The 27,919-nt window shown below is 36.7% G+C and overlaps 1 protein-coding gene across 2 annotated transcripts; it reads right to left on the bottom strand.

Annotated features, from left to right (window-relative positions):
• Positions 1-240: 240 nt before the first annotated feature.
• On the bottom strand, positions 241-27,919 carry LOC110382858 (eukaryotic peptide chain release factor subunit 1). 2 transcript variants are annotated; one of them, XM_049848203.2, is made up of 9 exons: positions 27,419-27,918; positions 18,859-19,034; positions 17,910-18,148; positions 16,384-16,614; positions 15,595-15,750; positions 14,779-14,879; positions 14,177-14,270; positions 13,087-13,234; positions 241-378 (listed from the first exon to the last, which is right to left on the bottom strand). In XM_049848203.2, exons 1-9 carry the CDS (start codon positions 27,499-27,501, stop codon positions 293-295), a joined length of 1,314 nt encoding a protein of 437 aa, XP_049704160.1. In that variant the 5' UTR covers positions 27,502-27,918; the 3' UTR covers positions 241-292. The 2 variants fall into 2 exon arrangements, with proteins under 2 accessions (XP_049704160.1, XP_021199236.1); XM_021343561.3 differs by lacking the exon at positions 241-378 and adding an exon at positions 11,680-11,927 and having other exon boundaries at positions 27,419-27,919.

Raw genomic sequence — 27,919 nt, 5'->3', positions numbered from 1 at the left:
GACAGCGAACTGGTTAATTTTGATATTTAAAATTGTAATTTAACATCAATACTTAATATAATAAAGCTGAAGAGTTTGTTTGAACGCGCTAATCTCAGGAAGTACTGGTCCGATTTGAAAAATTATTTTTGTATTACATAGCCCATTTATCGAGGAAAGCTATAAGACTTTTTATTCGGGAGGTTCCCATGAAATCATGAATATAATACAGTGTCCCGCCGCTACATAAGTATAAGCGCACATCGAGCGCCGTGCGACACGGCACACAGTTGCGACATTGCGACGGACGCGATTAATAGTCGTCGATGTCGTACAAGTTGTCGATCTCCTCGTCATCGAGCTGCATGGATTGGAAGTCTACCTTGTAGCGGAGAAGACCTGCGAACAAGTTTATTAAAATTAGAAATAAATCAAACTACATTTTTTTTAAATTACCACAACATCTGAGGAATTTGTGTCAAATATATTAGGGTCCGTTCAGACAGACCGGGTCGGAGAGCAGAGCAAATTCTTAACACGTTGAAAATTGAGTAGGTACTTAGTATTAGAAATAAGGTTTATTTTTGCATGCTTTTGTCATTGAGAATGCTCGAAGGCGCTCGGTGTGAAATAATACGCGATCGTGTACTTTTTCTTGACGTTTGGGTCCGTTTGCATGCTCTTTAATGCTCGCGCAGCCGATCGGCTCCGGTCTGTGTGAAAAGAAAAATGCGCGCCGATGCTCTCCGACCCGGTCTACCTGAACGAACCCTTATTCTTCAGATAAAAATTATCCGGCGATGGAAAAATAAATAAAAAAAGTATAATAATAAAAAGAAAACAGGTGTACCGAAATTTTTTGCAGTTGATAGTTGTCAGTTTTCAAAGGAAAATTCAGTTATCAACTGAACCATAAAACTGCCAGATTGTATGTTTTTAAAACATGCAAAATAAAAGACATATCATATTAAATATCATACATTTTTCTTTGATATAAAGAAACTGTATCTTAGAAGTTCCATGCAAGAATTATTGAAATAAAATTGAGTTGTAAAATTCCACCCGAACACACACATACATAGATAGATACATACATACATTGCAAGTTAAATAAAAGCTTGTAAAAAAAGCACAACACACATTAAAAACAAGGTTATGTCAAAATTACCTCGTCTCCTCAGTTAGCATGTTAGTAAAAAGAAAATTCTTTAAAAATACATGTTGTATATTAATTATGTTCATGACAGTGTAATTTAAATAGCTTTTTAATGTTTAGACTGAAGTATTTTGTAGCATAAATATGGCTGAGAATCAGATGTTTTAAGAATGAAAACATCTATAGCAAAGCTAAGAAAAACTTCAGGCTTGTTTAGATACATCAACTATTGAGAAAAATAAATCAGCTTGTTAACAGAAAATATTTGTAAGAAAATTTTAATAATATAATCGTTCAATGAGTTACTTTACTGTGTCAAAAAATCGACTGAATTGAAAAAAAAAATCAGGATAAAATATAATAATGTCAGTGGTTGAGAGCTGAATGATGATCATTGATCATTCAAATAAAACTTCAAAAACTTACATGTTAATCCTTGTCATTGATTTGGTTAGGAAATTTGTTAAAAAAGGTTAGGGGCATAATAATAAGAAACATATACCATTGCAAACTCTTTTATATATAAGAAAAGCATACAATCCAACTTGTATGTAACGCACGCCTTAAATTTTAACACACCCTTAATTATTAACTTAATAATTCTTAATTCCTTTTCCATAGCTCGTCATTTCTTATTGCACTAAAATTGAAACATTGTTCTTTCATAATTAATTTTAATGTAACCTTTTTCGATACTAAAAGAAATGAAAACATGGCCTTCATTTTGAATTATTCTTAAAAAAAAAACTTGCACATTCGTTGAATTCCAATCTTTTTTTTAAGTTTGAAATTATCTTGGTCCTTCTCTCAAAGTTGTCATTTCCTTTTTTTTTATAATTCAACAGTTTTCAATTTCGTAAAAAACTTTCTCCTACACTCGAAACCCCTTACAATATGCTTTTCATTATATTCCTTTATGATGAATAATAAATAAGACTGTCGTATAAACTTGTCCAGAAATATTCGACCTTATTATAAATACTTTTTTTTTTCTTTTTACTTTTAATGTCATGAAGGACTAATAAAAATGTAAAAAACGTGTATATAAAATGTAATGAGACTATTACTAGGTAAACGACCTATTTGCTTGATCTATAATGTCCTAAGTCCTTGTTACGTTTTTGGGGTACTTTTTTGGATACCCATGGCTGCCAGGGTGTCTTGAAACTGTGTACTGTAGACTGCACATCAGTGGTAACTGTCATGCACCTTAACTCAATAGTAATAAGTACGATTTTATTTTATTTTTTACGAGAAGCCGAAAATAGATCTCAGTGGCGTGCACTTGGAGAGGCCTATGTCCAGCAGTGGACTGCGATAGGCTGATGATGATGATGATGATGAATAAGTACGATTTTACTATAAAACTGTTACCACTAACCTGAAGTTGACTGTACTAAATGATATTTCAATTTATTTCAAAGTGAATATAGCCTACTTTCTTGTTAATAATGCTCAGAGAAGACATACACAATGTTTCAGGCAATTTTATGATAATTTTCACTGGCAACGTTTTTGAAGATTATTTCTTGTGAAAAATATCTAGGTATGTCGCAGATAAAAGTATAGGCTAGGTCCCCGATGGCCCTGGCAAGAGTAAACAGTCTGGACGTTTATATTGAGCAGAAAAGTTTACAAAGAAGGCACTGAACAATTTAATTATGATTTTCTCCAGTAATACAATACAGCAATGAAAGTAAAGAGAAACGTAACAGTTTTTGACAACTGTTATAATGATACAGCGTTTGAAATTATACTTCACCTAGTGATGTAAAATGAAAAAAAAACGATTTGTTTTTTTTCACTTCTTTGAAAAAAAACATGAAAAAAAATTTTGCATCGTTGTTTTTTTTCTAAATTTGTTTTTTTTTCTAGCGTAAGTTTTAGTTCAATTTTCAAAATTTCCCTTTCGTTGAGTTAATATCAATGAATGTTGCCAATATTTTTATCAGAAAAGTACCGTAGATTCAAGAATAAACCTAAGACTATCTTGTAATCTTAAGTATTAATCTTTAACGGTAAATGCCCTAATAATTTTAGGGTTATTATGCTCTTGAAAATAACCAGGCCCAGAAAAAAAACAGTTTTTTATCAGGGTTTTTTTTCAAGGTTTTTTTTCACATTAGAAAAAAAACGGTTTTTTTGCAACACTAACTTCACCGGTATAAGTCGGTTTTCAGTGGCTGTCAGGCGGATTTGAGAAACTTACACTAGGAATTGTATAAAGACGACCCTGGCAACTCACGCTGTCGATACAAAAAAAAACTATTGCCTACGCCTAGACTATCATACTTTCTTTCGGATACCTGGCAAAATAGTATTACTTTGGCGAATTATTTCATTAGATATACTTGTGATTTCGTGTAACGTTAAATGCTTAAAACATCAGTAGATTTTCAAATAGACAAACTTGTGAAAGAAAAAACTTTGCTTTTGCTGTTTATATTCTACTGGCAATTCTGATCATTTCTTGGGTCTGTGACAACGTGGCGACGCTTGGCTTGACCTATTCATAAATAGACAGGGCAATATTTTTAATGGATATTTTCGAAAAAAAAAATACCTATATTAGAATTTGTTTTAATTGTTTTGAGCATTTACCGTTACACTTAGTATATATTTTCTTGTGTGTAATGGCCATACTTCCTGCGCCTTAATTTGTTAAAAAGCTAAATCTAAAACTCCTTACGTATATTTCTATATTCAAATCAATATGTATGTCCCTTTATTATGTACTTTCATACTTTTATATATTAAGCGTATTGATCTATCAATAAACTATGTAATATTACATGCAAGTTACAATATATATTATATGGATCTTAAATATGTTTAAACTGTTTTTTATTTTAGAATATATTTATTTTAATTTTGGATATAATGTTTTAAGGCATTTTATTTCTTTATCCGTTTGCTGATTAACGATCCGAGTTTCTGTCGGTTTTGTACTGCTACTTTTCATGTGTAGTTTTTATAGGCACCGTAATCGAAAACCAAGACTATTACAAATAAAAAGAACAATATCAGACGTCCATAGTAACTTAGGCTCAATAAAAATATTTCATGGATAGTGATAGTTTTTTGTGTAGTTTAATGTCAGAAGCTTTTCTATGTTTTCCACTTTTGCATTGAACTTCTCAAAACCAAATTATTAAAACGAAAAACCTGAACTCGATAAACAAAATAATAACTTATTAAAATGATTTTTTTTTTTGGAAAAGTTCTAGATAACAATTAAATATTTGATAAGAAGTTAGTATTTTATATTTAAATTGTTGTAGTAAAGAACTTTGTGTCCGTGAGAATTTAGTTTTAAAAGTTGATTGGGTGGGCCGAAACCTGACATTGTTCTTTTACAAGTTTTTTTTACAAGAGTTTTTTCGATTTACACATCAGAAGTATTATCACATTGAAGAGGAAAGAAGTGACCAAAGAAACGATGGATGGTGTGAAAGACTAGAAAAACTTACTTGTGAAATGACGGAGGTCAGACGGCACTTTTCTGGACTAATATCGTTCATTTTCGTAAAGAAATTTCTTACAACCGAAGTTACCGTTTTTGGAAGTCATATAAAAATTCGGATCGCTATTAAGTGAACTGACTAATTAGGCTAAGATACAGAGTTATATAGAAAACAACTACTATATATGTAATGTATATACTAAAACTAGCATTCCAACAATATTGCTATAGTGTTAAAGTTCATTTTGTTTTAATTACAACTGACCACGGAGGAGGAAAGATGACCAGAGATGTCACACGGCTGGTAGGTCAGGCCTCATTCTAGGTCAAATACGTACGGTGACAAAAACGTTCACTCACGAGTCAACTAACGAAGCGTCTGCCGAAGATTCTTGGATTTACAAACAGTAGGCGAATCCCAAGGAAGGCGTCTAAGGGCGGAGCTAGTAACGTTCCTCGTCCCCCGAACACTCGCATTTTGTCGCGCTACTTTCTTAGGAGATTTTCCGTTATGACATCTCCGCTCGTCATTTCGTTCACTATGCAATCCTCACTGTGCGAGGTTGCCAGTAAAAGCTATTCATATTTAACTTTAAAGTACACTTGATACATTCATATTGTGTGATTTTTAGCATGTCTTGTACATAGTATGATTTCCGAATCTCTTTAAATTATTACACCGTATAAATACCATATTTAAACTGCGCGTATAACAAACATTATTTCTTATAAATAGATATAAATGTCAACTAGTAGTAGGCTCGTTCCAGGATCGCTGATAAGGTTATAACAATTTTCGTAGCTAAGTTATATTCTACTCTATTCTTCAGAGGTAAAGGGTGCTATTGGCATAACAAAAAGTTAAGTATTAAGTACCTTTAGCACAAATTGAAGGGAAATCGTAATAATAATAATGGCGTCTACAGCCGATTGTCGGCCAAGCGGTTCTCGTACAAGATTAGCCAGCTGCGTAGTATATATTGTAGTGCACCAGGATTTGCTTGGACACAGGTGCACTCACTATTCCTTCACTCTCGTAGCACGATGGGACGGAAGTCCGACACAACCGGAGAGAGATCAGGCGCAGGACCGACATTAACGTGCTAACGGGGAAATCATATTACATATTTGGTAAACTTTTTTCAGGTTTATGGTGATACACCCGTGTCACACTAAGTCAGTCTTGCGACCGACCTCTCTCCAGTCGTGTCGGATTAGCATCCCGTCGGGCTATGAGAGTGAAGGAATAGTGAGTGCACCTGTGTCCAAGCGATGCTCGTGCACTATAGTATGTCCTGCGCAGTAAAGCTGGCTGGCTTTTGAGAACAGTCGCTTAAATTCGTTCATTATTATTTCTCAAACCCGATTTTAATTGTGCTTAAGGTAGTTTTTAATATATTACTACAAAAAAACATTATAAGTCACACAAACTAACGTAAGCTTAACCGTCAAATCCGTAGCGGACCCCAATCGGGGTCTGAACATCAATGTCACCGTAAGCTCGGTTTAGACCCCAATTGGGGTCTGCGAATCAGTCATACACTTTCCTAATTATTTACGCTCATATTTATTTTCTTTCCAATCAAACCACATTTGTGAGTACTAAATAAAATAACTAAATAAATTTAAATTATTTTTTCGCATTCAAACCTTTCATATTTAGCATCCCGTTAGAAATATACCTTTTTAAAATCCAATCGTAATTACCGGGAATTCTGATCGAACTCGCCATGTTTGTTTACATTAGTTGTTTTTTTAAATTTGAAGACGCATAGACAAGATGGCGACGGTGATAGAAGTTTTGCATCGAATGATCCGATTCGTTAAAATAAAGAATCGATTTAATAATTTTATATTATTATATTACTAAATTGCACTTTTGTATAGGTACTTACCATAATCTGAAAATAAATTAGGAAAAGTAAAATGACTTAATTTATTTTGAAAAAAATGCTAGAAAATCAGTGGTAGAAAATACGTTGTAGCCGGAATAAAAAAAATCTTCGGTTTTTAGGGTTTCTGAAGACGGCAAATGAAGACTTATTTATTTCTTCGGGTGTTTTATGTGCAGGATTCCTGTAGACCTGCCAAACTTAATGGCGATTCGTTACTTCCAACTTTTAACTGAGCGGCAAAGCTATTTGACGAGAGCCGTAGTTAGGTGTAGTTATCGCAAAATTTTATGACGATTTCATTGTTTGAAAGGGCAAATAGTTCGCTGTTCATCGAAAGCTGGTCCAAGATGGAAAGATGGCCGCCACCGACTTATTTTTAACCGACTTCCCAAAAAGCGGAGGTTCTCAATTCGACCGTTTTTTTTTGTATGTTTGTTACGCGATTACTCAGCCATTTATTTATCGATTTTAATGATTCTTTTTTTGTTTGATAGCGTATACTTCCGAGGTGGTCCCGTTATCATCAGGTCAGGATCTGATGATGGAACCTTGAGAAATCGAGGACGACTTTCGAAAGTTGCAGAAATACATAGGTTGAAATCTTATCACTCAGGTGTTTGCCTGGTAGCACTATTCAACAGTGAAGGTTTTGAGCTGAACTGATGATGGAGACCAGTGAAGTTCGAGGGAACTCGACAACTGAATATTTAAACTTTCTCGTGTTTGTGCTTATATTATTCGTATTTACGAGGCCTCTGCAACAGTGAAGGAGACGGAGACGAGAGAAGTTCGGTTGTCGAGATCCCTCGACCTTCTCTGGTCTCCATCATCAGGTCAGCTCCAAACCTTTACTGTTTCATAGTGTTATCAGACATACATCTGAGTGTCAAGTTATAACCTTATCTATGCTTACAATTTTCGAGAGTTGCCCTCGATTTCTCAAGGTTTCCATCATCAGATCCTGGACCTAATAACAAATATGGGGAATATACCCTTTCGACCAAAAACAAACATCCAAATTGAGAACCACCTCCTTTTTGGGATTCGGTTAAAAATATTTGGTGACTTTAAAATCAATCAATTATTATTATTGTTTCTCATCATCAAATAAGTACATTACTTTGGTAGTTACAAATTGCATTATATTTCAGAACACCAGGCTTACCCTCATCATCATCATCATCAGCCTATCGCAGTCCACTGCTGGACATAGGCCTCTCCAAGTGCCACTGAGATCGATTGAAGTAGGCTAAATACCTCTATGAGCAGGCTTACCCTCCGCCGAAACAAAAATCTTAGAATTGTTCAGAAATAATATAAGAATAAATTAAAATTCCGTAATAGGTAATAAAAATTCAATTAAAGTTAAAAATTATTACGAATGACGCAACACCAAAATAAATAATACATATAAAAATTTAATGCTAAAAACTGTCATAAAACTTAAATATCGTTTTTCTTAACAACAAAAACAAATTGAACCTATAATTTAAAATTAATAAATAAAATTGAAATAAGTTGCTATTAAAAAAAATATATAAAATTGGTATTCGATTATTTATAATAAATATCCGATTTAGGTATCGAATGCAAACCGATGATTGAAAAAATAAAATAAAACTCTATTCCAAACTCTACTTGTCTGTGACTTTGGTCTTGTAAATATTGTTCATTTTTATTGTGTATTTTATGTGCTGATTTTTTAGTTATTGAACATAAATAAGTGCACGAAATGTATTGCAATGGATTGAAAATGTTATAAATATGACGTTTGTGTTGTGTTTGAGAAAGTGGTGCGATTATTTATTGGTAAGTTTTCACCAAATTTGAAATGCCTAACTTTTCGATAGACTTAAAAACACCGTAATTATTATATTTTTCTGAATTAACTGACCCCATTTGACCTTTGCACGTTGTTGTCAAATAAGTGAGCTCTAAAGTTATAGGTAAAATACTTCTAATCAGGCATTACGGACTTAGAATTCATGTGTTGAAAGTTAGTACACATTTTTGACTTCCATGTCGCGATTCAAAATATCCCGCCGAATCAACGGTATAGTCATATGTCAAAATCTTGTCGAGCAGAGGGGTTAAAATGAAAAAGCACTAGCGAAGACACTGATAAACCTATTGCTGTCTCACTTTATCGTTCAGCAGATGTGTATAGCTATCTCACTTTGATGCATTCGTCAAATAAAAAAACATCAAACTTTACAAGTGTATATGAATATTAATTCATTCGAGTTTCATTTGTTTCAAGCCTTTTTCATAGTACTGAGGAGCCAGCGCAGGACTGAGAGGGTAACATTTATGAAAAAACATACATAATATATCAAAATTGAGACACCCCTTCATAGTAAGAATACATCTCTTTTTATAGAGACTTGCAAGTATGAAGGATTTTCTGACTAATTGACTGGAACCTAACATCATGTAAGGATCAGAAGTTGTTGAAAATACGTATTCTATGAAAACCGCAGAAAATGACCAGGTAAGTATTTCTTTATTTTTGTTTATTATATTATATTTATTCGGTATAAAATATTAATACGATTAACGTTTAGAAATCGCATTAATTATGACGCGTTTGATGAGCAAATCCAAAGTCCCAGATTGGATATTGAAATGCCCCACCCAGTCCTCGCAATCTCTACATGCATAGTACAAGTTAACTAGACTAAAAATATATACGCATCTGCACAACACATACCATAGGCTACGATCATACTTTTCTCTAAAAAATCAAGATGAAATTGACAAAAACTAAATACACACAAAGTCCATAATATAAATATGTATTTAAATGAAAATCTATATTTATATGGTAAATACTTTTTGTACACGAATATTTCTGGACAACAAATATAATATATAATTTTATATATATTGTAAATAGTTAAGTACACGTTTTGATATTTAGTTTTGAGTTTTAGGAACATTATATTTCATTTTCGATGGGCCAATTTTTGCACTAAATAAGTTCAAACTAAAGTAGGATTAAACCATGTCATTAATTATTTTTAATTACTAATGTAACTTTTCCAAGTTTATATGTTCTTTCTAAGTATATTTTAAACACCAATGATTTAGTAAATGTGAAGGAAAACATCTCGAGGAAACCTAGACTTTAAAGTCTGAAATCAGCAACCCGCATTGAGCAAGCGTGGTGATTAACGCTCAATCCTACTCCGTGTGAGAGGAGGCCGCAGCCCAGCAGTGGGACGATAAAAAAAGGCTGATGCTTGATAATTGCTTGGAGCGCATGTGTCTAGCACACTCATTTTCACTTTCTTATAAAAATGTTAGTTGCTTTTTAAACAAACAATTTCAAAACGTGTACCCACTATATTTTTAAAGTTATTTTTATGTATATTATTATTGCTGATATATAAATGATCTATAGATATACTGTTGCATATTAGAGAAGTACAATAAAAAGGAATAACTATAAATCGGGATTATTACGTTTTACTTGCAAAAAAACCCGCGTCTTATGCTTTTTTTGTATAAAAAATCTCTCAATATTATTTTAAATACTACATTTAATTGGTTTAATGACTAACGGCCGTTCCTTATATTATATCCATCTTTTATTTTGCCTACCAGAGATAGGAATTAGTATGTCAAAATTCTAACCCTGGTAGGCAATCTAAGAGATAGATCGAATATAGGGAACAGCCCTTAAAATACTTTCAACTGCCATTGTGTAACGTTAGTTTCGTATTAATAAGGCCACTAAATATTTTACCTATTTTAATATAACTATGTATGTAATGTCCTTTTCGAATAAGGTACGGAATTTCACAGTCTATAGAAGACTCGGCGTAGCCTAGTAGTTAGGCAAGCTGGGTTGGACTTGGAACTATTATCCTTGGGATCGGATCCCGGCAAGGCCCAGGATCATTGGCGTGAACTGACATTATTTGCAACATATTTACCATGTTATAGATCTATCTATTAGGCAGTAACTTGCATATTGAAAAATAAGCAAAAAGTATTAAATCTGCTCTGTATCAAGATGGTGATTGGATTTATCAAATCTCGACTTTGGGAGTGAGGGAATAGTGTACACCCGGAGCCTGTGCGTTTTAAGACATCACTCTCCTTAGCAATGTCGGTAAATTCCCTTCGTATTCATATTAAGCTTAAAGGGTAACACCGTTTCGAAATATACTTGGTATGGAGATCTTAAACCTTATTAGAAAGGACATAAAGACAGTAGTTGCCAGAGACGAATTAACCATATAGCAAGAGTGGCAATTGCTACGGGTCCTTCTTCCCCTAATGAGGCCCCATAAACCTAATTTTATATTACTGAACTGGCATTTTTTTTTTTAGAGTAAGGGGCCCCGAGCTTGCTTAGTCCGGCACTGGTAGTTGCCTCAAAACAATCCATCAGGACCGTTCGTAAAACTTCGTGTAACCTCGTAAAACTTCGTATAACTTCGTGCAACTTCGTAATAATCCCGATGTTCAACATCGAAAACAAACAAATGAAAGAGCTAAATAAGTGAAGGGAGACTGTATAGACGGCGTGGTGTGTACTAAAGCAATGAGAATATAATAAAATATCAATAAATTAATGAGAAAGAGGTTTAAACTAGTACTAGGAGTATTAACTAGACAAAAGAAAACGTCGTTTTAGGCGTTATGACGCTGCGTTTTTTTTTTTAGTTAGATATGTAGGCCAATTATTACCTTCGAGATATATTTTTGGTTTTAATTGAAACTACTTTCAAAAATCGGTGGTAAACATATTACTTGAGAACTTTATTTCCTAAAACGATTGGTTTCCAATGCAAGGTTGGGCAAGATATAGATTTTACGAAAATTCTCGCGTAGTGTATTCTTAAAATCATCTTATAAATCAAACAAATATGTGTATACTTTGTAAATCAACTGTTAGTGAAATTGGCCCATACTGAAGTCAAATGATTGAGACAAAACATATAGATAAAAGTGGACGTCATGTCAAACCATTCTATACTACTTGAACATTTACAACATCTTTAGTTTTCGAGACTAAAATGTATGGATGTTACCAGTTCCTCAAATTGGGCCAGAATTTATGCATATTAAGTTACAATTTTATCCTATTACTTGGGACCGGCCATTAATGTTTGAAAGTTTATCAACCTCCTTTCTTTACTTACAAATGGATATTACAGGCCGTTACCCAGATTAGATTTTTTTTATCCGAAGACAATTTTTATTTTTTGAAGTTCGAAAAAAGAACGCAGCGTCCACCCGTAACGACACACGAAAAAGTACGGCAATCAATAAGTCCTATACTAAGAGAGTGTTGTAATGGCGATTTTTATGTTTTCTCCTGAGATAAGTGAAACGTGTATCTTTTAATAATCGTCTAGGTCTACATCGTCCAGCGGTTCGTCTAGCTGTAGAGATTGAAAATCCACTTTGTAACGAAGAATTCCTGTTTTGTTAAAGGGGGTAACAATACGTATCGGGGGTAACATGACATGAAAAGGGTAGCAATGCATTATAAGGGTAACGAGGCATATCAGAGGTAACATAACATCATCGTTAACAAAGCGTTTCGGGGGTAAATACACATACGAGGGTAACAGATGCATGGAAGGGGGTAACAATGCGTGATTGGGGTAACGAGGCATTTCAGGGGCAACAGAACACATTGGGGTCAAACAATTTTAAGGTACCAAGTACATAAAAGGGTAAGAGCGTTTGTAGGTTAACAGAAAATATTAGGCACGCAGTTTGGGGGTAACAGAGCATATATGGGTAACCATGCATTTCGGGGGTAAAGCAAGGGTGACAGTAGGGATAAAGGGTTGTTATATTTACGTGAATCCCACGGCGACCAAGCAGCGGATAAGAAAAAGAAACAAGTTCATGTTAGTATAAGAATAATAAGGCATTAGTTTTTAAGCTTTTGTTATGGAACTTCACGACAACATGCGTTTCAGACAAAGCAAATTTAAAATGGAGAAAACTGATTGTTTCGTGAAATTCCATCTTCACAGTTGTAATTTTTAAAGATAACATACATAACAGATCAAAAGGTTGTTATAGGATACCCAAAGCATTTTTTATGTTATAAGTAAAAAAAAAAGGTTATAAATTACAAGGAAATTAAAATGTGCTTAGCATCTTTTCCCTTCGACTTTATCGTTTATCAAATAACCAAGGCCGCTATTTATACTTCGTATTAATCCAAAACTAAACGAACTAGTACCTGTCCTAAAAATGATGCAGGCACATTTCATCACCTTTCCAAACCTAATATCTGAATAAACAGAGTATTATTAAGTTTAATTTTTTTAAATTTTCCCATTGTAATCCCTGAACATAGAGCGTATCGTATGTTTCTGATTTTCCTAAAAACCTCCCCAGAACTTTACAACAAATTAATAATAAAAATGAAGCACCACACAGTCTAACACCAGTCTAACCAAGTCTATTGGTTTGTCTGGGTAACCGGGTTGAGGAGGTCAGATAGAGCAGTCGCTCCTTGCAAAGCACTGGTACTCAGCTACATCCGGTTAGACTGGAAGCCGACCCCAACATAGTTGGAAAAAAGGCTGGGAAGATGAAGAATGAAGTGAGCTACATACCGCCAATACCACCGAAGCCGCGCACAAACTGGCTGCCCTCCTGACTCTTGTCGGTGATGATCTCCAGCGTGGCGCCGAACGACTTGTAGTTGTTGGCGAGCCACTCCAGCAGCGGCTGGCATTCCACCAGCTCCAGTTCTACGCCGCTCTGGAAGAACAAACAATATACAGGAATGAATTTTATCCAGTGCGCAAACTTTGTCAACTTATAGTTAAATAAGTTTTATAGATACGTATATTTTTATTTTGTCGTGTCTTAGTACAAAAAAGAAAAGTTATTGATATCGAAAGATGTTTATTTTGTAATCGATTGTACGGTCACAGTCGTCATAGTAGGCACGGCAACGCGAAACCGGTTTACTGACGCGAGCGCTGCCCCAAGCGCGTAAGAATAGTTGGTATCCATATTTCGCTGATTTTAGGGCGGACAAAAGGATGAAAAAAATGTTTTTACTGATTATACAGATATGTTCTATTAATGATTCTGGACCACCAGTTTTTTTTTTGTGCACTGCTTAAAATTCATTCCTGTATTAAGATAAAGGTGATTAAGATAAAAGTCATTTATTCAAAGTAGGCTGAAAATCAGCAATTTTTGAAGGGCATGTTTACAAAAGACATCCGTTAAAAAAACCACACTTCACCACTTCCTTTTGTGTTCATGTTTTTTTCTGGGAAGAAGATGGTGGAAAAATTTAAGGTTTGTATAAACCGGTTCTATTCAAAATGTTAAATACTTCATTATATAAAATATAAATAGGAAACATTTGGTTGTTTCACAAACATATAACATTTAAAATAACTTAAAACTAACAAACAATGGTCTTATGCATGTGACAATTGAGGCATACTTAACACTAGCAATACATCTGCTTGAGAGTTATTTTACATACGGAGCATACATTCTATGTTTGTTTGCATCAACTAGGCTCCGGAAGTACTGAACCGATTTGAATACTTCTTTCATTATTAGAAAGCTACACTCTACACATCTAACACTGCACACGGGTTATATTTTATCCTGGCACTGGAAGAAGTGTCCCCAGGACGTGGGTGAAACCGCTTGTAACAGCTGGCTTGTTTAAGTTACCTCTTTGTCGGTGAAATGTGACTTGTCCTTCTCCTGCTCGGGGGTCAGATGTAGGATGGTCTCCTGGTTGGTAGCATGCAGCTTCAGCACGTATCTGTAATACACATACATAGCGAAATAAGTCAAAGAAATTTAAATAAAAGCTTGTATACATAGGAGAGAATCGGATTACACAATGTATTCAAGATTTTATAACTGTTCTTTATCTTAGCTGAGTACTAGCTGCACGGATCGTTTGATTAGAAAGTTAAGCAATGCTGCAAACGTGGTATGTCCGTAGATTGGTGATGTGTGGTAGAGTGGTTGTGAAATGACGGCTTCCTTCGTGCTTGCACATTTTTGTGGGTCCCACGTAAAAGGTGGTTAGTATGGGACATGGGTAAAAGTAGATCAGAAAGTACGAAAACCAGTTTTACCAAAATCTTATCGTCCTAGTCAGATATGTACACAGTTACTCCATGTAAAACTCTGGTTTACATGTTTTATCCCGCGAAAGTAGGTGAGCCATACTTTTGTGCATGTATTCTTACTGCTTTTAGATAAGAAGGAGACACCGAAGTCATGTAAAAGGAGTTAATATATTCTAATTATATGTATATTACCTCTGTATGTCCAAGTTCTCCCAGCAGATGAGCGTCTCGACGGCGCCGAGCTCTAGAGCGCGCAGTGTGTCGTCTACACCGAAACAGTACTTTCCTGTGTCCTACAATATTAACAATAATGTATTTAGACTTTATTTTAATGAATATTGAAAAGTAGTAGCTTTGATACAACTTGTTAAGTTACTAATCACACAATTATTCTTCTACTACTTCATGCAAAAACCGCTGAATGGATTTTGATGAAACTTGGCAGTAACACAGCTTTCAGCATCAGCATAACATTTCAATTCTATCCGGAAGCGGATGAAAACGCTGCCCGTATTATAAATGCATAACTTTCAAGCCCAAAATACTCAATCAATGTAAATTAAATTTGGTACACAGATAGTCTAGAGCCTGAGTAAGGCTGTGTTCAAACCAAACTGACTGTCAGCCGTCGAATGTGAGCGTCTATGCATATTACGCCTGACGTATCTTCTGTTAGATGTGAACAAAAAAATTGATATTTATGGAAATACATAGCGTAACGTTCGCTCAGATTCGGCAGCTGCCAGCCAGTGTGGCTTAAATACAGTCTAAAGACATAAGCTACTTTTTATCCATCTAAGTAGTTCCTAAAGGCTGCGGTTCCACTAAGGCGGAGACGAGCGGAGCTGAGAGGAGACGTGTGGGGATCGACCAATCACATTACATGAAATCAACATCTCATCTTTTTCATGTAATGTGATTGGTCGATCTCCACGTTTCCTCTCAACTACGCTCGTCTCCGCCTCAGAACCCATATAAAATCGCTTGTAACACCTATTTAACACGCACCTGTGAGATCTCATCAAAGTATCTGCCAATGAGTTTCTTCTCCTGTATAAACTTGACGTTCTGCAGCGACTCGGCCGCCAGCTCGATGGCTTGGTTGAACCCGTTCTCACCGCCGTAGGATACGTCCACTAGCTTGATGATCTTGGCTTGCAGACGCTGTTGAAGATAAACAGGTATTAGTATTGAGAATATCTTTGTGCAGAGAAGTTGTGGTGGGTAAAGAACCAACGTATCAAGTCAGTGTGTCAGGCAAGTATCAATGCAACTTTTGTGTTTGTATGTATTTTCTAAGTAGGTATATCTTGGACACCAATGACTGATTAAAGGTGAAGGAAAATATCTCGGGGAAACCTGGACTTGTCTCTGAAATCACCAATTCGCATTGAGCAAGCATGGTGATTAACGTTTAATCCTTCGTGCGAGAGGAGGCCTCTTTATGCAAAACCGCTACCAATTGCTACCAGTTTCCTCACATTACATTACAAAGGCCCAAGTGTATCCAACTCCTCATACTTTTATGGGTATAATTTAGACGGCCACCATTAGGAGTTTTTTTTCTTATTTTATGTTCTTCATTGTCACTTTGAACTGGTTGGTAAAGGGTGACCACCTTGTCATGACGAGAGCAATATTTATTGGTAGTTACGAGGTCCGAAAGTCTGACAAGCAGTCTTACCGGCTCAGGTAATGGTTGAGGAGGTCAGACGTAACCTAAATGGAGTATAGTAGCAAATTGGCGTGGCAAAGATATGTGACGACGAACAAACAATAAATTCAAGACCAACTTACCGGATCAAACATATCGGACTGCGACAGCTCAGTCTTAAAGTCGGCCGAACCGGCAAGAATCAGGCCTGCAACGTTCGGCCGATCGGCGCTGATGAACAACTGGGTGGCAACCTCAGCGACCTTACGCACGTAGTTGTGACGTTTCTCCATACGCAGACGAGCGAAACGCAAGGCGGACTGACCACCACGACCGTGCTTTTTCGGCAGGTCGACTGTGAATTTGTGGAGTACCTGAAAGTTAAATGAAAATGTTTATGATATAACAGTTGTTCTAATGTACACTATTTTATAAAGAGGACTCTGTTTTTCTCGTTTGTAGGTACTCTAAAGGCTCGGAAGATACGAAACCGATTTGAAAAATTCTTTCATTGTTGGAAAGCTACGCCATCCCCGGCTATGTTTTTTCCCCGAACGGGTAGTAAGAATGATTCCTCTTAATTATATTATGTACTATAGATGTATACCTTAACAGCCTTTATCAGGCATCGTAAATGAATAAACTGTGTTTAGGATTTTCCGATAAGCTAGAAGTGGTTTTAACAACTAAGCAGGAAAATTCGAATATAAAATGTTTTTTGTCATTTTACCTAAGTTAACATTAGATATGATTTGAGGCGTGATCTTATCATTGGCTGTAATAATATATCTCACAGTGATTTATGACATATTTCTTTAACTCCGGGAGTTCTATCAATTCAAATGAAAAATATTATAAGCCCTAAAAATAACCTAACCTAACCCACTACTTACAAACTCTATGTACTTTAAAGTGGTCAACTCAATAAAGTTTTATTTTGACCTTTCTTTCTTATAATTCTACATACACCTACATTTCCACGAAGTCAGGAAATTAGCGTATCCATCTTACATGCGGAGTAAGGTTTAATAGCACTTTCTATTTAAACCAGAATAGCAGTTGACGTCATACAAATTGCAATGTCGCATGACTGAGTAATGTAGGTAACTTGTATGCATTTTTGTTTCAATTGCAAAAAATTGACTTTTCCTCTTCGTTGAAAACCCCGTAAAAAAGGAATAGGTCATGCGGATATTTTATAGCGTTTTCATATGTGCAAATTTTGTCGCGCTTTACGCTTGAATAGCTAACTTCAGAGATGAACAGTTGTTTGGAGAGCACTGAACATTATTATGTAGTAATTGTCTGCAGTTACAGAATATTAAGCTTCGGACAGTTGCATCATTTAACTTGAACCTAACCATTTTCAGTTGTCAAATCGAGGATTTAACCAATGGGCGGTAAGTATACGTCTTTTTTATTTTTAACGACGTCAAAAATCATCAAATGACCCCTCCCGCTGTGGGTTAACAGCGGTGAGGGAGTGTCAGACTCTTACTGACTAAAAACCGTCGTGTTCCGTCGTATGCCCTGTATGTACCAGGGCCGCGGTAACTCTTACGCACAATCCCGCAGCCCCGGCAGAAGCAAGTATACGTTGGAATATGGTTTGATTTATCATTACATTACGTAGTTAACTGGGTCTTAGTAAATAAAAGGCGGTACATACCTCCCTCGTATTACCCTGCAGCGTACCAAAAAGCGCTCCATTACCGTCCATGACGATAAAACCGAACTTATTGTCGTCAGCCAGTAGTGCCGTCAGAGCTTCTGTATGAAACTTATTGTCGCATAGGTAGAGAGAAGTATTGATAGGCTTGAACGGCTCGAAATCGATGTTAACCTTCTTTTCTTTGCCTTCTTCGGTGACGATGGTACCGCAGTAGATGACCAGGCCGTTTGGTGGTACTGGAATGGAGAATTTGGTATTATTGCTTTGTGATGACAGGAAAACGACGGTGACTGAGTGGCAAAAGCATTACATATTTGTTAAGTAGGCAGAAAACAAGTACACTGTGTTCGACTCTCCTTTTGAATTTAAGCGGGTGCTGAAACTGGAACCACCCAGGACTGACTACCTATTTATTTAATGTGTCTCATAATTTTACAATGTATGAGTGAATAAATGATGGGAGTGTGTGGGTATATGAGTAGGTACAAGTGTGAGAGGGTATATCAGACATCAGTAAGAAGTATATAAGAAGGTGCATGAGTGGGTATATTAGAATGTGTATGAGTGGGTATATAAGGTGTATGAGTGGGTATATTTGCTCATGTGTCAGTGGGTATATTAAAATATGTTTGAGTGATCAGAACGTGTATGAGTGGGTATATCAGAACGTGTATGAGTGGGTATATCTGCTCATGAGTGAGTGGGTATATAAGGTGTATGAATGGGTACATCAGTATGCGTATGAGTGGGTATATCAGAACGTGTATGGGTGGGCACATCAGAACGTGTATGAGTGGGTATATCAGAAAGTGTATTAGTGAATATATATCAGAACTTGTATGAGTAGGCACATCAGAACGTGTATGAGTGGCTATATTAGAACGTGCATGACTCGCTATAGGAGTACATATGTGTATGAGTGGGTATATAAGTATATGTGTGTTACCTTTAGTATACAGCTTGAGACGATGCTGTACAGAAGTGATGGCGCCCAAGACGGACAGCCGGTTGACTCGCGACTTGATGTTGGAGGCAGTACCGAACTCGTCCGCCAACATCTTGGACACCCGCGAGATCTGATCCTTGGGCGGAATTATCAGGGATATCATTGAGGTCCCGTTTCTGAAAGAGAGATTGGTAATTTGTTAGTTTTCTTCAAACAATGTAAGTGTTTAGGAAAGTTAGGATCACTGGCTTACTGACGTTCCCAACATTCTATTATCTGTTGATTTTCTCACTAGAGATAGAATAAGATTTAATATTGGGAACGGCCGTTAGTGGACAACTTTATTGAACCCAAGATCCTTTGGGTACTAACGATATGCTATGGGATATGATTAGCTAGTAGTGGAATATCTCCAAACTTTTTGGCGATTCAACTTTCGAGTCGCTGCTAGTTTAGTTTGTTTGTTTGCTTGATCGCGCTAATCTCAGGAAGTAGACGTGCTGATCGGATTTGAACATTCAGAACAACAGAACATCAGTGTTAAATAGCCTATTTATCGAGGAAGGCTTATTATCAGGCTGGTTAACAAAGTAGTTCCCACCGAATGCGTGTGAAATCGCTGGCGGAAACTAGCATTCTTGTTGTATTTTTGGAGTTTTACTGTGTAAATAAACGCAGGATAAGTAGTAGAAGTAGAACACGAATTGATTTGAGAACCTCAATTTTATTCCTTGAGCACGTTCCCAGTCGACAACGACGGAGACAAATTTTTTAAATATTTTTGGTTTTAGGTTTTTTTACTAGAATGGTTATTTTATTTCAATGTAATTGTGGTTAGTAAATAAACTTTATCTAAAAGAGAGAAAAAAATGTCAGTTTAATCGTTTATAAAAAAAATACTTGAATAATAAATAGATTGTCGCCTAAACTCAACTAAAAGTTGGGGTTGTATTCAAACAATAGACATTCGGGGTTGAGCCTGCCAACGACCTATCGATCGCTCAGACCCCTACTTTTATCAAAAGTGGTCAACTAAATGCGTAAATGAATATTTTATAACCGACTTAAAAAAGGAAGGTCTCAGTTTGACATGTATGTATGTTTGTGCGCGATTATCTAACGTTAGGTTGAATCAATTTTGATGCGGTTTTCAGCATAATATTTGTCAGACTGAGGAGAAGGATTCAGGTATGTTGAAGCCGTTTTTACCTATTTGTTTGTAAAAAGTTTCTGACACCTATTATACTGCCTGCTTTTACAAAATGATTTTTCGTCCAATCTAATATTCACGAGAGGATTTTTGTTGGTTAATTTTTCTAAACTACCGAACAGATTTGAAACATGATTCACTGTTACAATATCCCCAAGTAACATAGGCTATATTTTATCCTAGTACGAGAAGACGGTACGCGAGTGAAACAACTAGTAAGTAAAAAATAATATTCTACTTCAATTACAGGAGTTTCGAATAAACTATCAAATTAGCACGAATGACCTTTAACAAACCCCTACGCGGCTCCCACGTAATGCAGACACAATTATGTTGGAACACCACCCTATGCGGGGCGCCATTAATAACGTACTTAGCGGTAATTACAGGGCAACTGTTGTATTGTTGGCTCTTCAGTTATATTTAAGTTAAAGAAGAATGGTTTGGATTTTAAATAAAATTTTATAAAATCACTTGTCTATGCTTATATTATAAAGCTGAAGAGGTGGTTTGTTTCAACGTGCTAATCTCGACAGTAATAGTGCATCTACACATGCGCAGGTTACATAAATTTTAAAAACCATGTGCCAAAGCAAAATATGCACCCGCGTGCTCTTGTCACTTGCGCATGTTAACTTGCTCCAGCTATGCACCGAGTAGACGCACCCTAACTATGTACTTGACAGATTCGAAATAACCTTTCAGTGTTAGTCATTTCAACATCTTCGGCAGTCGTTACGAGGCAAAAGCTAGAACATCTGACAAGCCATCTTACCAAGGGTTTTCAGGGTAATTGGGGTGGTCAGATAGGCAGTCGCTTCATGTAAAACAATGATACTCAGCTGCATTTAGTTAGAGTGGAAGACGACCCCAAAAGTAAGCAAAAGGCAAAGCCATATGAAGTAGTATTTTGTTTGCACATTTTGACTATTATACAGTTACAGATCAGCAACGTAATTATTTGAATGATTGTTATAAAACTCATGTAATTGTGTTCATCCTGTTGGCAATCCTAAATAAAAAAAAATACCGGCCGTATTGAGAACCTCCTCCTTTTTGGGAAGTCAAAGTTAATAAAGAAACTGCCACCCCTAGATGGTTAACTTAACAATGCTATGGCTAAGAAGTCATTACGGCTAGTCAGAAGCCAGTAAGTCTGACACCAGTCTAACCAAGGGGTATCGGGTTGCCCGGGTAACTGGGTTGAGGAGGTCAGATAGGCAGTTGCTTCTTTTAGAGCACAGGTACTCAGCTGAATCCGGTTAGACTGGAAGCCGACCCCAACATAGTTTGAGAAAAGGCTCGGAGGATGAGGATGATGGCTAGGAAGTTATAGCAGTCAGTCATCACATTCCTACGTTTTATCAGCTATTTATCATAGTTCACATAACAAACAGTCCGCGGGGGAGATTCATAATGATCTCTGAATGGACATTGGCTGATATAGAGATAACCTTTGACATAACTAGCGCGGAATGCTTTTATTATTGTAAAGATTCCAAGTTAACTTCTATGGACGATAGGTTAGTTATAGAATGTATTCAATGGTGAAGAAAAGAGTTTTGTTTGGGATTGATACAATTTTGACGCTATGGCTATCTGAAAAGGTCAGAAAAAAATTTACGCTACTAGCCGAGAAAGCCGAAAGCCCACGCCGTTTAAGTTTTTTTAAAGTGACATACAGTAGACTTTAGTCTATTTATGGTTGATGGCTTCAGTGGACGCAATGAAACGAAAAAGCGAAATGGCTGCTAAACTCACAACTACCCACAATTTGAGAAAGTAGCTGTTACGCTTTCACTGCAGAACACCTGTGCCGATTTAGGAGAAATTACTATAGAAAACTAGCTGTTACCTGCGATTTTACCCCTGTCTACTTCCAGCACCCGAATAAAAGTTATCCTAGTATCTTTTGTTAGGCTCTAGCTATCTTTGTATCTATTAAAATCGGTTCAGTAGTTTCGGCGTGAAAGCACGACGTACAGACAAAGTACCTTTCGCATTTATAATAGTAGTAAGGTCCTGGAGATAATTATTTGCAAATTTTCAAGCGATTTTACGAATCAGTTTTAACAATGCAAGCAAAACCGCTTGCCTAGTACATACTTCACACAAAAACAAAAGACGATCTACTGGTTACATAAAACAATTGGCTGATATCGTTCAATGTCATGATCAAACGCCACCAAGGTGAGCAGCCAGGAAGTAAATGTAATCTGTATCTATGTACTACATTCCCGGGAGTTGAGAACGGATGATAGATCTGTATGGCTATCATTCATTTTACTAACGTCACGTTACCACTTTTACTCGGAAAAGTTTAACGTAACTTTACTCCTTTAGTACTTGAAGTTTAGCTATTTGTCCATCTACTGCGAAAGCGAGTAGTTTCAATGGCTTCTGGGCAGCAAATATATTTTATGTCTCAAAGATCTCTCAGGATACAGTTCTTAGAAAACGAAAGAGTTTATGAAGTCACATTTCAGGCGGCTACAAAACAGTTTTTAGTCGTTAAGAAGAGGCCTACGACAGACCCATAATAGGGAGCAAAATCCAAAGAAAAAAAGCTAAAATTCCACTAGGAAAACTAGTAATTTCATATGGCATAAAGAGCCACATTATGCAGATCATTTTGGAAATAGATTTTCTGAAAAAATGACTTAGTATTGTGTTGTGTGCACCGCGAATTTAACAATGGAGTTACCCTGTATGTTTGTAGGTACTTTGGAGGATCTTTAAAGGGCGCAAAAAGTTCCCTCGGGTCACGAGTGATACCTCAAAAAACGGTACTAAACAAATTGTATAAAAGCAAATACGACGCGCGTCTAGACTACTAAATCAGATTAGTGTTGTTCTGTAAGTGTGCGGCTTAGTCGAAGTACCAAGATTGAAATCTTTGGAACTTTCTAGACGTAACTTCTGGGCACTCGTTAATTTTCATTCAGCGAAAAGTTCTTCTTACTAAGATAAAGGTTTCGAATTGTAAATTGAAGAACTTGAATTCGAGGTACATGGGAAATAATTTGGTGGTAATTAATGTTAAAAGCCTGAAAATAACAAATCGGCCTTGAGTTCCCATGGAAACCTTTGAGGATATGGTCTATGCCCATTCGTGGCATAATGAACAAATAGACATATTCACACAATTTTGCCAAAATTGCATACCTACTGCCGTTATACATAGGCGTTATTGAGATGAAAATGACATTTCATCCTGTGCAGGGATAACCGCTGTAATAAGTCACAAAGCTTCACAGTAAAAAATTGGTTCGGCTAAACCAATTTGGAAGAAACATGGCATGGGAATAGGTAGAACTCATGAGATGTTTTTTTTAACGCGTTTAGGCCCCTAAAAACACATATTAAACCGCGTGAAACAGCCAGTACTACAAAGTACAGCTATATTAATATAGGATCAAAGTCATCGTATTACGGACTGACCACGACCCTGCACTGAACAGCGGTTTACACTTACAACCACGTGTCATTGTAATTGTGTTCACGGGATATTCACCGCAGTTGAGCTTATGTAGGTATGCATTGCGGACTCTTGAAGGTTGTGTTATTAAAAAAAAACGGGTACCTGAATGAGGTATGCTTTGTAAAGAGCTGAAATTACATTGACAATTACATTTAAAGGTTTTTTTCATCACACAATCACACCTTCACACTAGTGTTATAAACGTGAAAGTTTGGATGGATAGGCGGATCTTTGGCCGGTTTTCTTGCAAAATGGATTTTAATAAAAATTTACAGTAATAGAACTAGAAACATCAGAACATAACATACAGACTGCTTTTGATATGGCTACGCGATCGTTGGAACTACTAGTCCGTAGCTACACCTAGCTTTAAAATTTTCCGCAAATGTTTCTTGCTTGGTTCTCAAAACAAAAGAACGGAAGAACGCATTTCCCTCTATTCATTACCTACTTATAAAACAAAGGAAAACTTAGAAAAGTCAAGGATAAGTAGAACACGCCACGTGCGGCTTAGTTTTATGAGCTATAAATCAAACGCCTATAAAATATGAATAACGCGTTTGCATTCAATTCAAAACGTGCAAAAATACTATAAAGTTACGTAGGTAGTTAGAAGTCACTGGTTGGCAACAACTTTTCCGGCCTATTTGCGAAGTACAATCCTTTAAGTTGAGGTGACATAGGATGCGTTTAAACCTGCTTATCGAGAGAGCTGCAGGTTTAATAACCTAACAAGCCCAAGTACCTACCAGTTTTCTGAAATCCGCCTAACTAATTGCTACTGAGTAACATTCGGAGGCTTTACGTGCCCTCCCAAGAATAGGAGTTCAACAATACCAAAAGACTCTGGTCTGCTTTGTGAAAGTTTAGAATAAAAAGCATTTTTTTCCCTATAACATTCCCGTAATTTGAACAGGCTGCAGAACATCCTTTCCTTCTCTCTACAATAATTTGATAGATGGAGATTAAGTAGGTAGTAGCTCCCCAATCTCCATGAACCACCTTATGTGACCCAACACCTGCACAGCGAAATATTTACTTGCCGCTACTGATAATGCCGTGAGCGTGGCGAAATACTGGGCTTCTAAAATATCGCCATTAACTCTCTAAGAAGAAGCTCTCCCGCATCGCTACTTCGCCTTTCAAAATATACATTGTAAATGCACAGCAAAACTGCAAACTCTAACACAATTAAGCACCAGACTGCATAGTTGAATACACATCTAAGTATGCACGGCCGGCGTCTGATCCCTCGGGCCCAGAGGGGGTAGACGTGAGGAGGGAGGGGAGACGGCTAGACGGCTGTTTGCCAAACAAACCGGATTGCATTGCTTATGCTCTCGAGAAATGCTGAGAAAACTGGTAAAGATGGCTTTTAAAGCCATATAGAAACTCTTTTGTTATGAATATTACTTATGGAATGTATTTATTTTATAATCATTCATGATTGAATTGATTGATTCATGGCTGTCATTGAACATCCTTGGCAGTCGTTACGGGTAGTCAGAAGCCAGTAAGTCTGACACCAGTCTAACCAAGGGGTATCGGGTTGCCCGGGTTACTGGGTTGAGGAGGCCAGATAGGCAGTCGCTCCTTGTAAAGCACTGGTACTCAGCTGAATCCGGTTAGACTGGAAGCCGACCCCAACATGATTGGGAAAAGGCTCGGAGGATGATGATGATTCATGATTTTATTGTCTGACTTCTTGAATGGATCATGCATGAGTACAATATAAATTCTTGCTGGGTAACTTAATTGCTCATCACACTTTCTCTTTTCAGGCACTAGGAAATTGACATAAAATTGGAAAATGAAATCTTTATTTGTATTTCCTACAGTTTCCCCTTAGTCTCTTTGGAACTTCTTTGAGAAGTGGGCCAGAAACATTTTCCTGGATCCTCAGCACTTATTCACACACCAAATACAACCTCTATTCGGCTGTTTAACTATGAAAGTTTTGGAATTTTAATATTATACAGTTTCATATTATACTGGTTTCTGACAGGTTTTACATTGGTTCAGAAGGTCAGCGCAATCAAGCAAACAAATCTTCAGTATCTTGATATTATAAGTATAGGTAGAACCCAGTGACTGTGTTTCGCATGGCACGTTAAATTGTAGGTCCCGGATATCATTTAACATCCTTGGCAGTAGTTGCAGGAAGACAGAAGCCAGTAAGTCTGACACCAGTCAAACCATGGGGTATTGGGTTGCCCGGGTAACTAGGTTGAGGGGGTCAGATAGGGCAGTCGCTTCTTGTAAAGCACTGGTACTCAGCTACATCCGGTTAGACTGGAAGACTCAGAGGATGAGGTTGAACGCAGTTATTCGGTTACCCAGTTAGACTGGTTGTCAGACTTACTGGCCCTAAAATAAAATAAAAAAACCAACTGAGTTGGACTCTCGCTCGCAGTTTTCAGTATTTGTTGAACAGTGTCTATACATATCTATAGAATACATATCTGTGAAACTTCTCTATCTAACTATCTTGTTTCATGGGATAAAGCATGGTGAATTGTTGGTAATATATTCACATCTCAAAAATGTATCATGGCACCCTAAAAATGGTGCCATTTCTTTTTGAAACAGATCAAACGCTGGAAACAGCTGTTAAAAAAACTTTCACTGGCAACATTAAACATCAGGGTTGCAAGAAAATAAATTAAATTGTGCAATAACCTGTTTACTTGCACGTTTGTTTATGTCACATATAAAAGCTCAAATTATATTTATTAGTATCATCTAACCTCACTAACACCTTCAAAAGGCATCCTAATCAGTTTTCCCCCTATTTTGTGGGTGAATATTTAACACCAGCAACACAGGCCCAGCTGTCATATATTTATGAGTAAAAAGGTTATATGCAATCCTTCAGCATTGTTATGAGAACTACTTGTATGTCTTCAGTACAGCATTTATAAGATTCCCACAGACTGTAGAATGTTATTAGTAGCAGCAAACATGTTATGAACGACATTTACAAGGCAATATTGCCAAAGTAATGCAGCAGTATGTGTCATACGTGAAAATTTGACGCGTGAGTAGGACCGGCGCGGCGCCCTATGTCCGCACGTTGCAAATCACAACATAACCAAGTATTGAGTCGCTACGCAACCCCTGCGTCACCAACAAAGCTATTCCATCTTGATTTTACTTAGACATGGGTAGTTCGCGAACGATTGAAGGAAATGGACTACTTCACTTCCGAAAATAAACGTATCATTCCTTCACTACTCCTTCGAATGTGTCTCTACTTCATTTAGTTCACTAGTTCAGGATCCTTCCATAGATCGGATCGGCTACATATTTCGATTTTTAAATACGCCAACCTAAACTAAAATATATCTAAATTACTTTAAAGCTACATAATTTTGTGTTTATTAATATTTTCACGGTTGATAGTCCTAAGCCTGCATAAAGTATGAAGGAAAATCAAGATATCGAGATAAAAAATCAAGTGATTCATTCGTCGTTACTTATCCCTCACACTACAGATTGACTCGTTTTGATTTACTGAACTAAATGAGTAGACTACGATTATGTTTCCTAAGAGCTAGGTGACTCATTGACTCGTTCAGATTTGGTGAACTAAATGAAGTACTGAAGTAAATGAGTGGACTACTTCGTTGAGCGAAAAGAACTACTTCATTCATTTCTTTTCAATGACACATTTTGCGCATGTCTAATTTTACTGTTCTTTCTTTCTGTTCACTTGCTAGCGTGTCACGCAACACGCAAAGCGCATGTGCGAAAAATGACGCAGCCTTGTTGGCAGTTTCGGCCAATCATGTGGCCAAAAACACGCCACGGAAAACTTCATAACCCAAACAAAACTTAAATGAAAAACTAAAAAACTTTCAAAGACTCACCCTCTCGCCATTTCCAAGCTCTTGATCAGCTTCTTGATCTTCCATATTTCGACATTACGATCTGCTGACGATTCTTCAGACATTTTGGATTGCTTTTATTTAACTAATACACCACAAAAACGCACTAATAGACAAATATAATTAAAATAAAGTCTTAATAACACACCACTAAACTTCCTAGTAAAGGGATACGAGGGGAAGGGAGCCCGACTTGCGGTCCAAACTGCTCTAATCCAGATCGAACCGGACGGACAAGAACCTCGTTATTTTATTCACGCACTTTTGAGTTCACATTTACGTTTGCCGTCGCTCGTACTTTTCTTCTTGTGCGGGGATTCTTGGATTTTTTCTTTATTCGGTTACCCCTAAGCATGTGGGACGTAGAAATAAGACATTACAGGGATAAAAGATGACGTTGAACAAACGATCGAACGAACGCTTCGTCGTCCGTCGATGAAATGAAAGAAGAAAAATGCGGCTCGTTCTTGCCAGCACTAAAAA

The sequence above is a fragment of the Helicoverpa armigera genome, chromosome 30 (assembly GCF_030705265.1).
Source record: "Helicoverpa armigera isolate CAAS_96S chromosome 30, ASM3070526v1, whole genome shotgun sequence".
Lineage (NCBI taxonomy): Eukaryota > Metazoa > Arthropoda > Insecta > Lepidoptera > Noctuidae > Helicoverpa > Helicoverpa armigera.
Note: the sequence above shows the minus strand (reverse complement) of the source record. Positions and strands in the feature narration are given on the sequence as shown.

Excerpts from the sequence above, each read along its gene's own strand:
- LOC110382858 (XM_049848203.2), bottom strand. The coding sequence starts at position 27,501 with ATGTCTGAAGAATCGTCAGCAGATCGTAATGTCGAAATATGGAAGATC. Across the intron at positions 18,149-18,858 it reads TCTCAAGCTGTATACTAAAG|TACCACCAAACGGCCTGGTC; the intron begins GTAACACACATA and ends TCTCCATTCCAG. Across the intron at positions 15,751-16,383 it reads AGTCCGATATGTTTGATCCG|CGTCTGCAAGCCAAGATCAT; the intron begins GTAAGTTGGTCT and ends TATCTTCAACAG.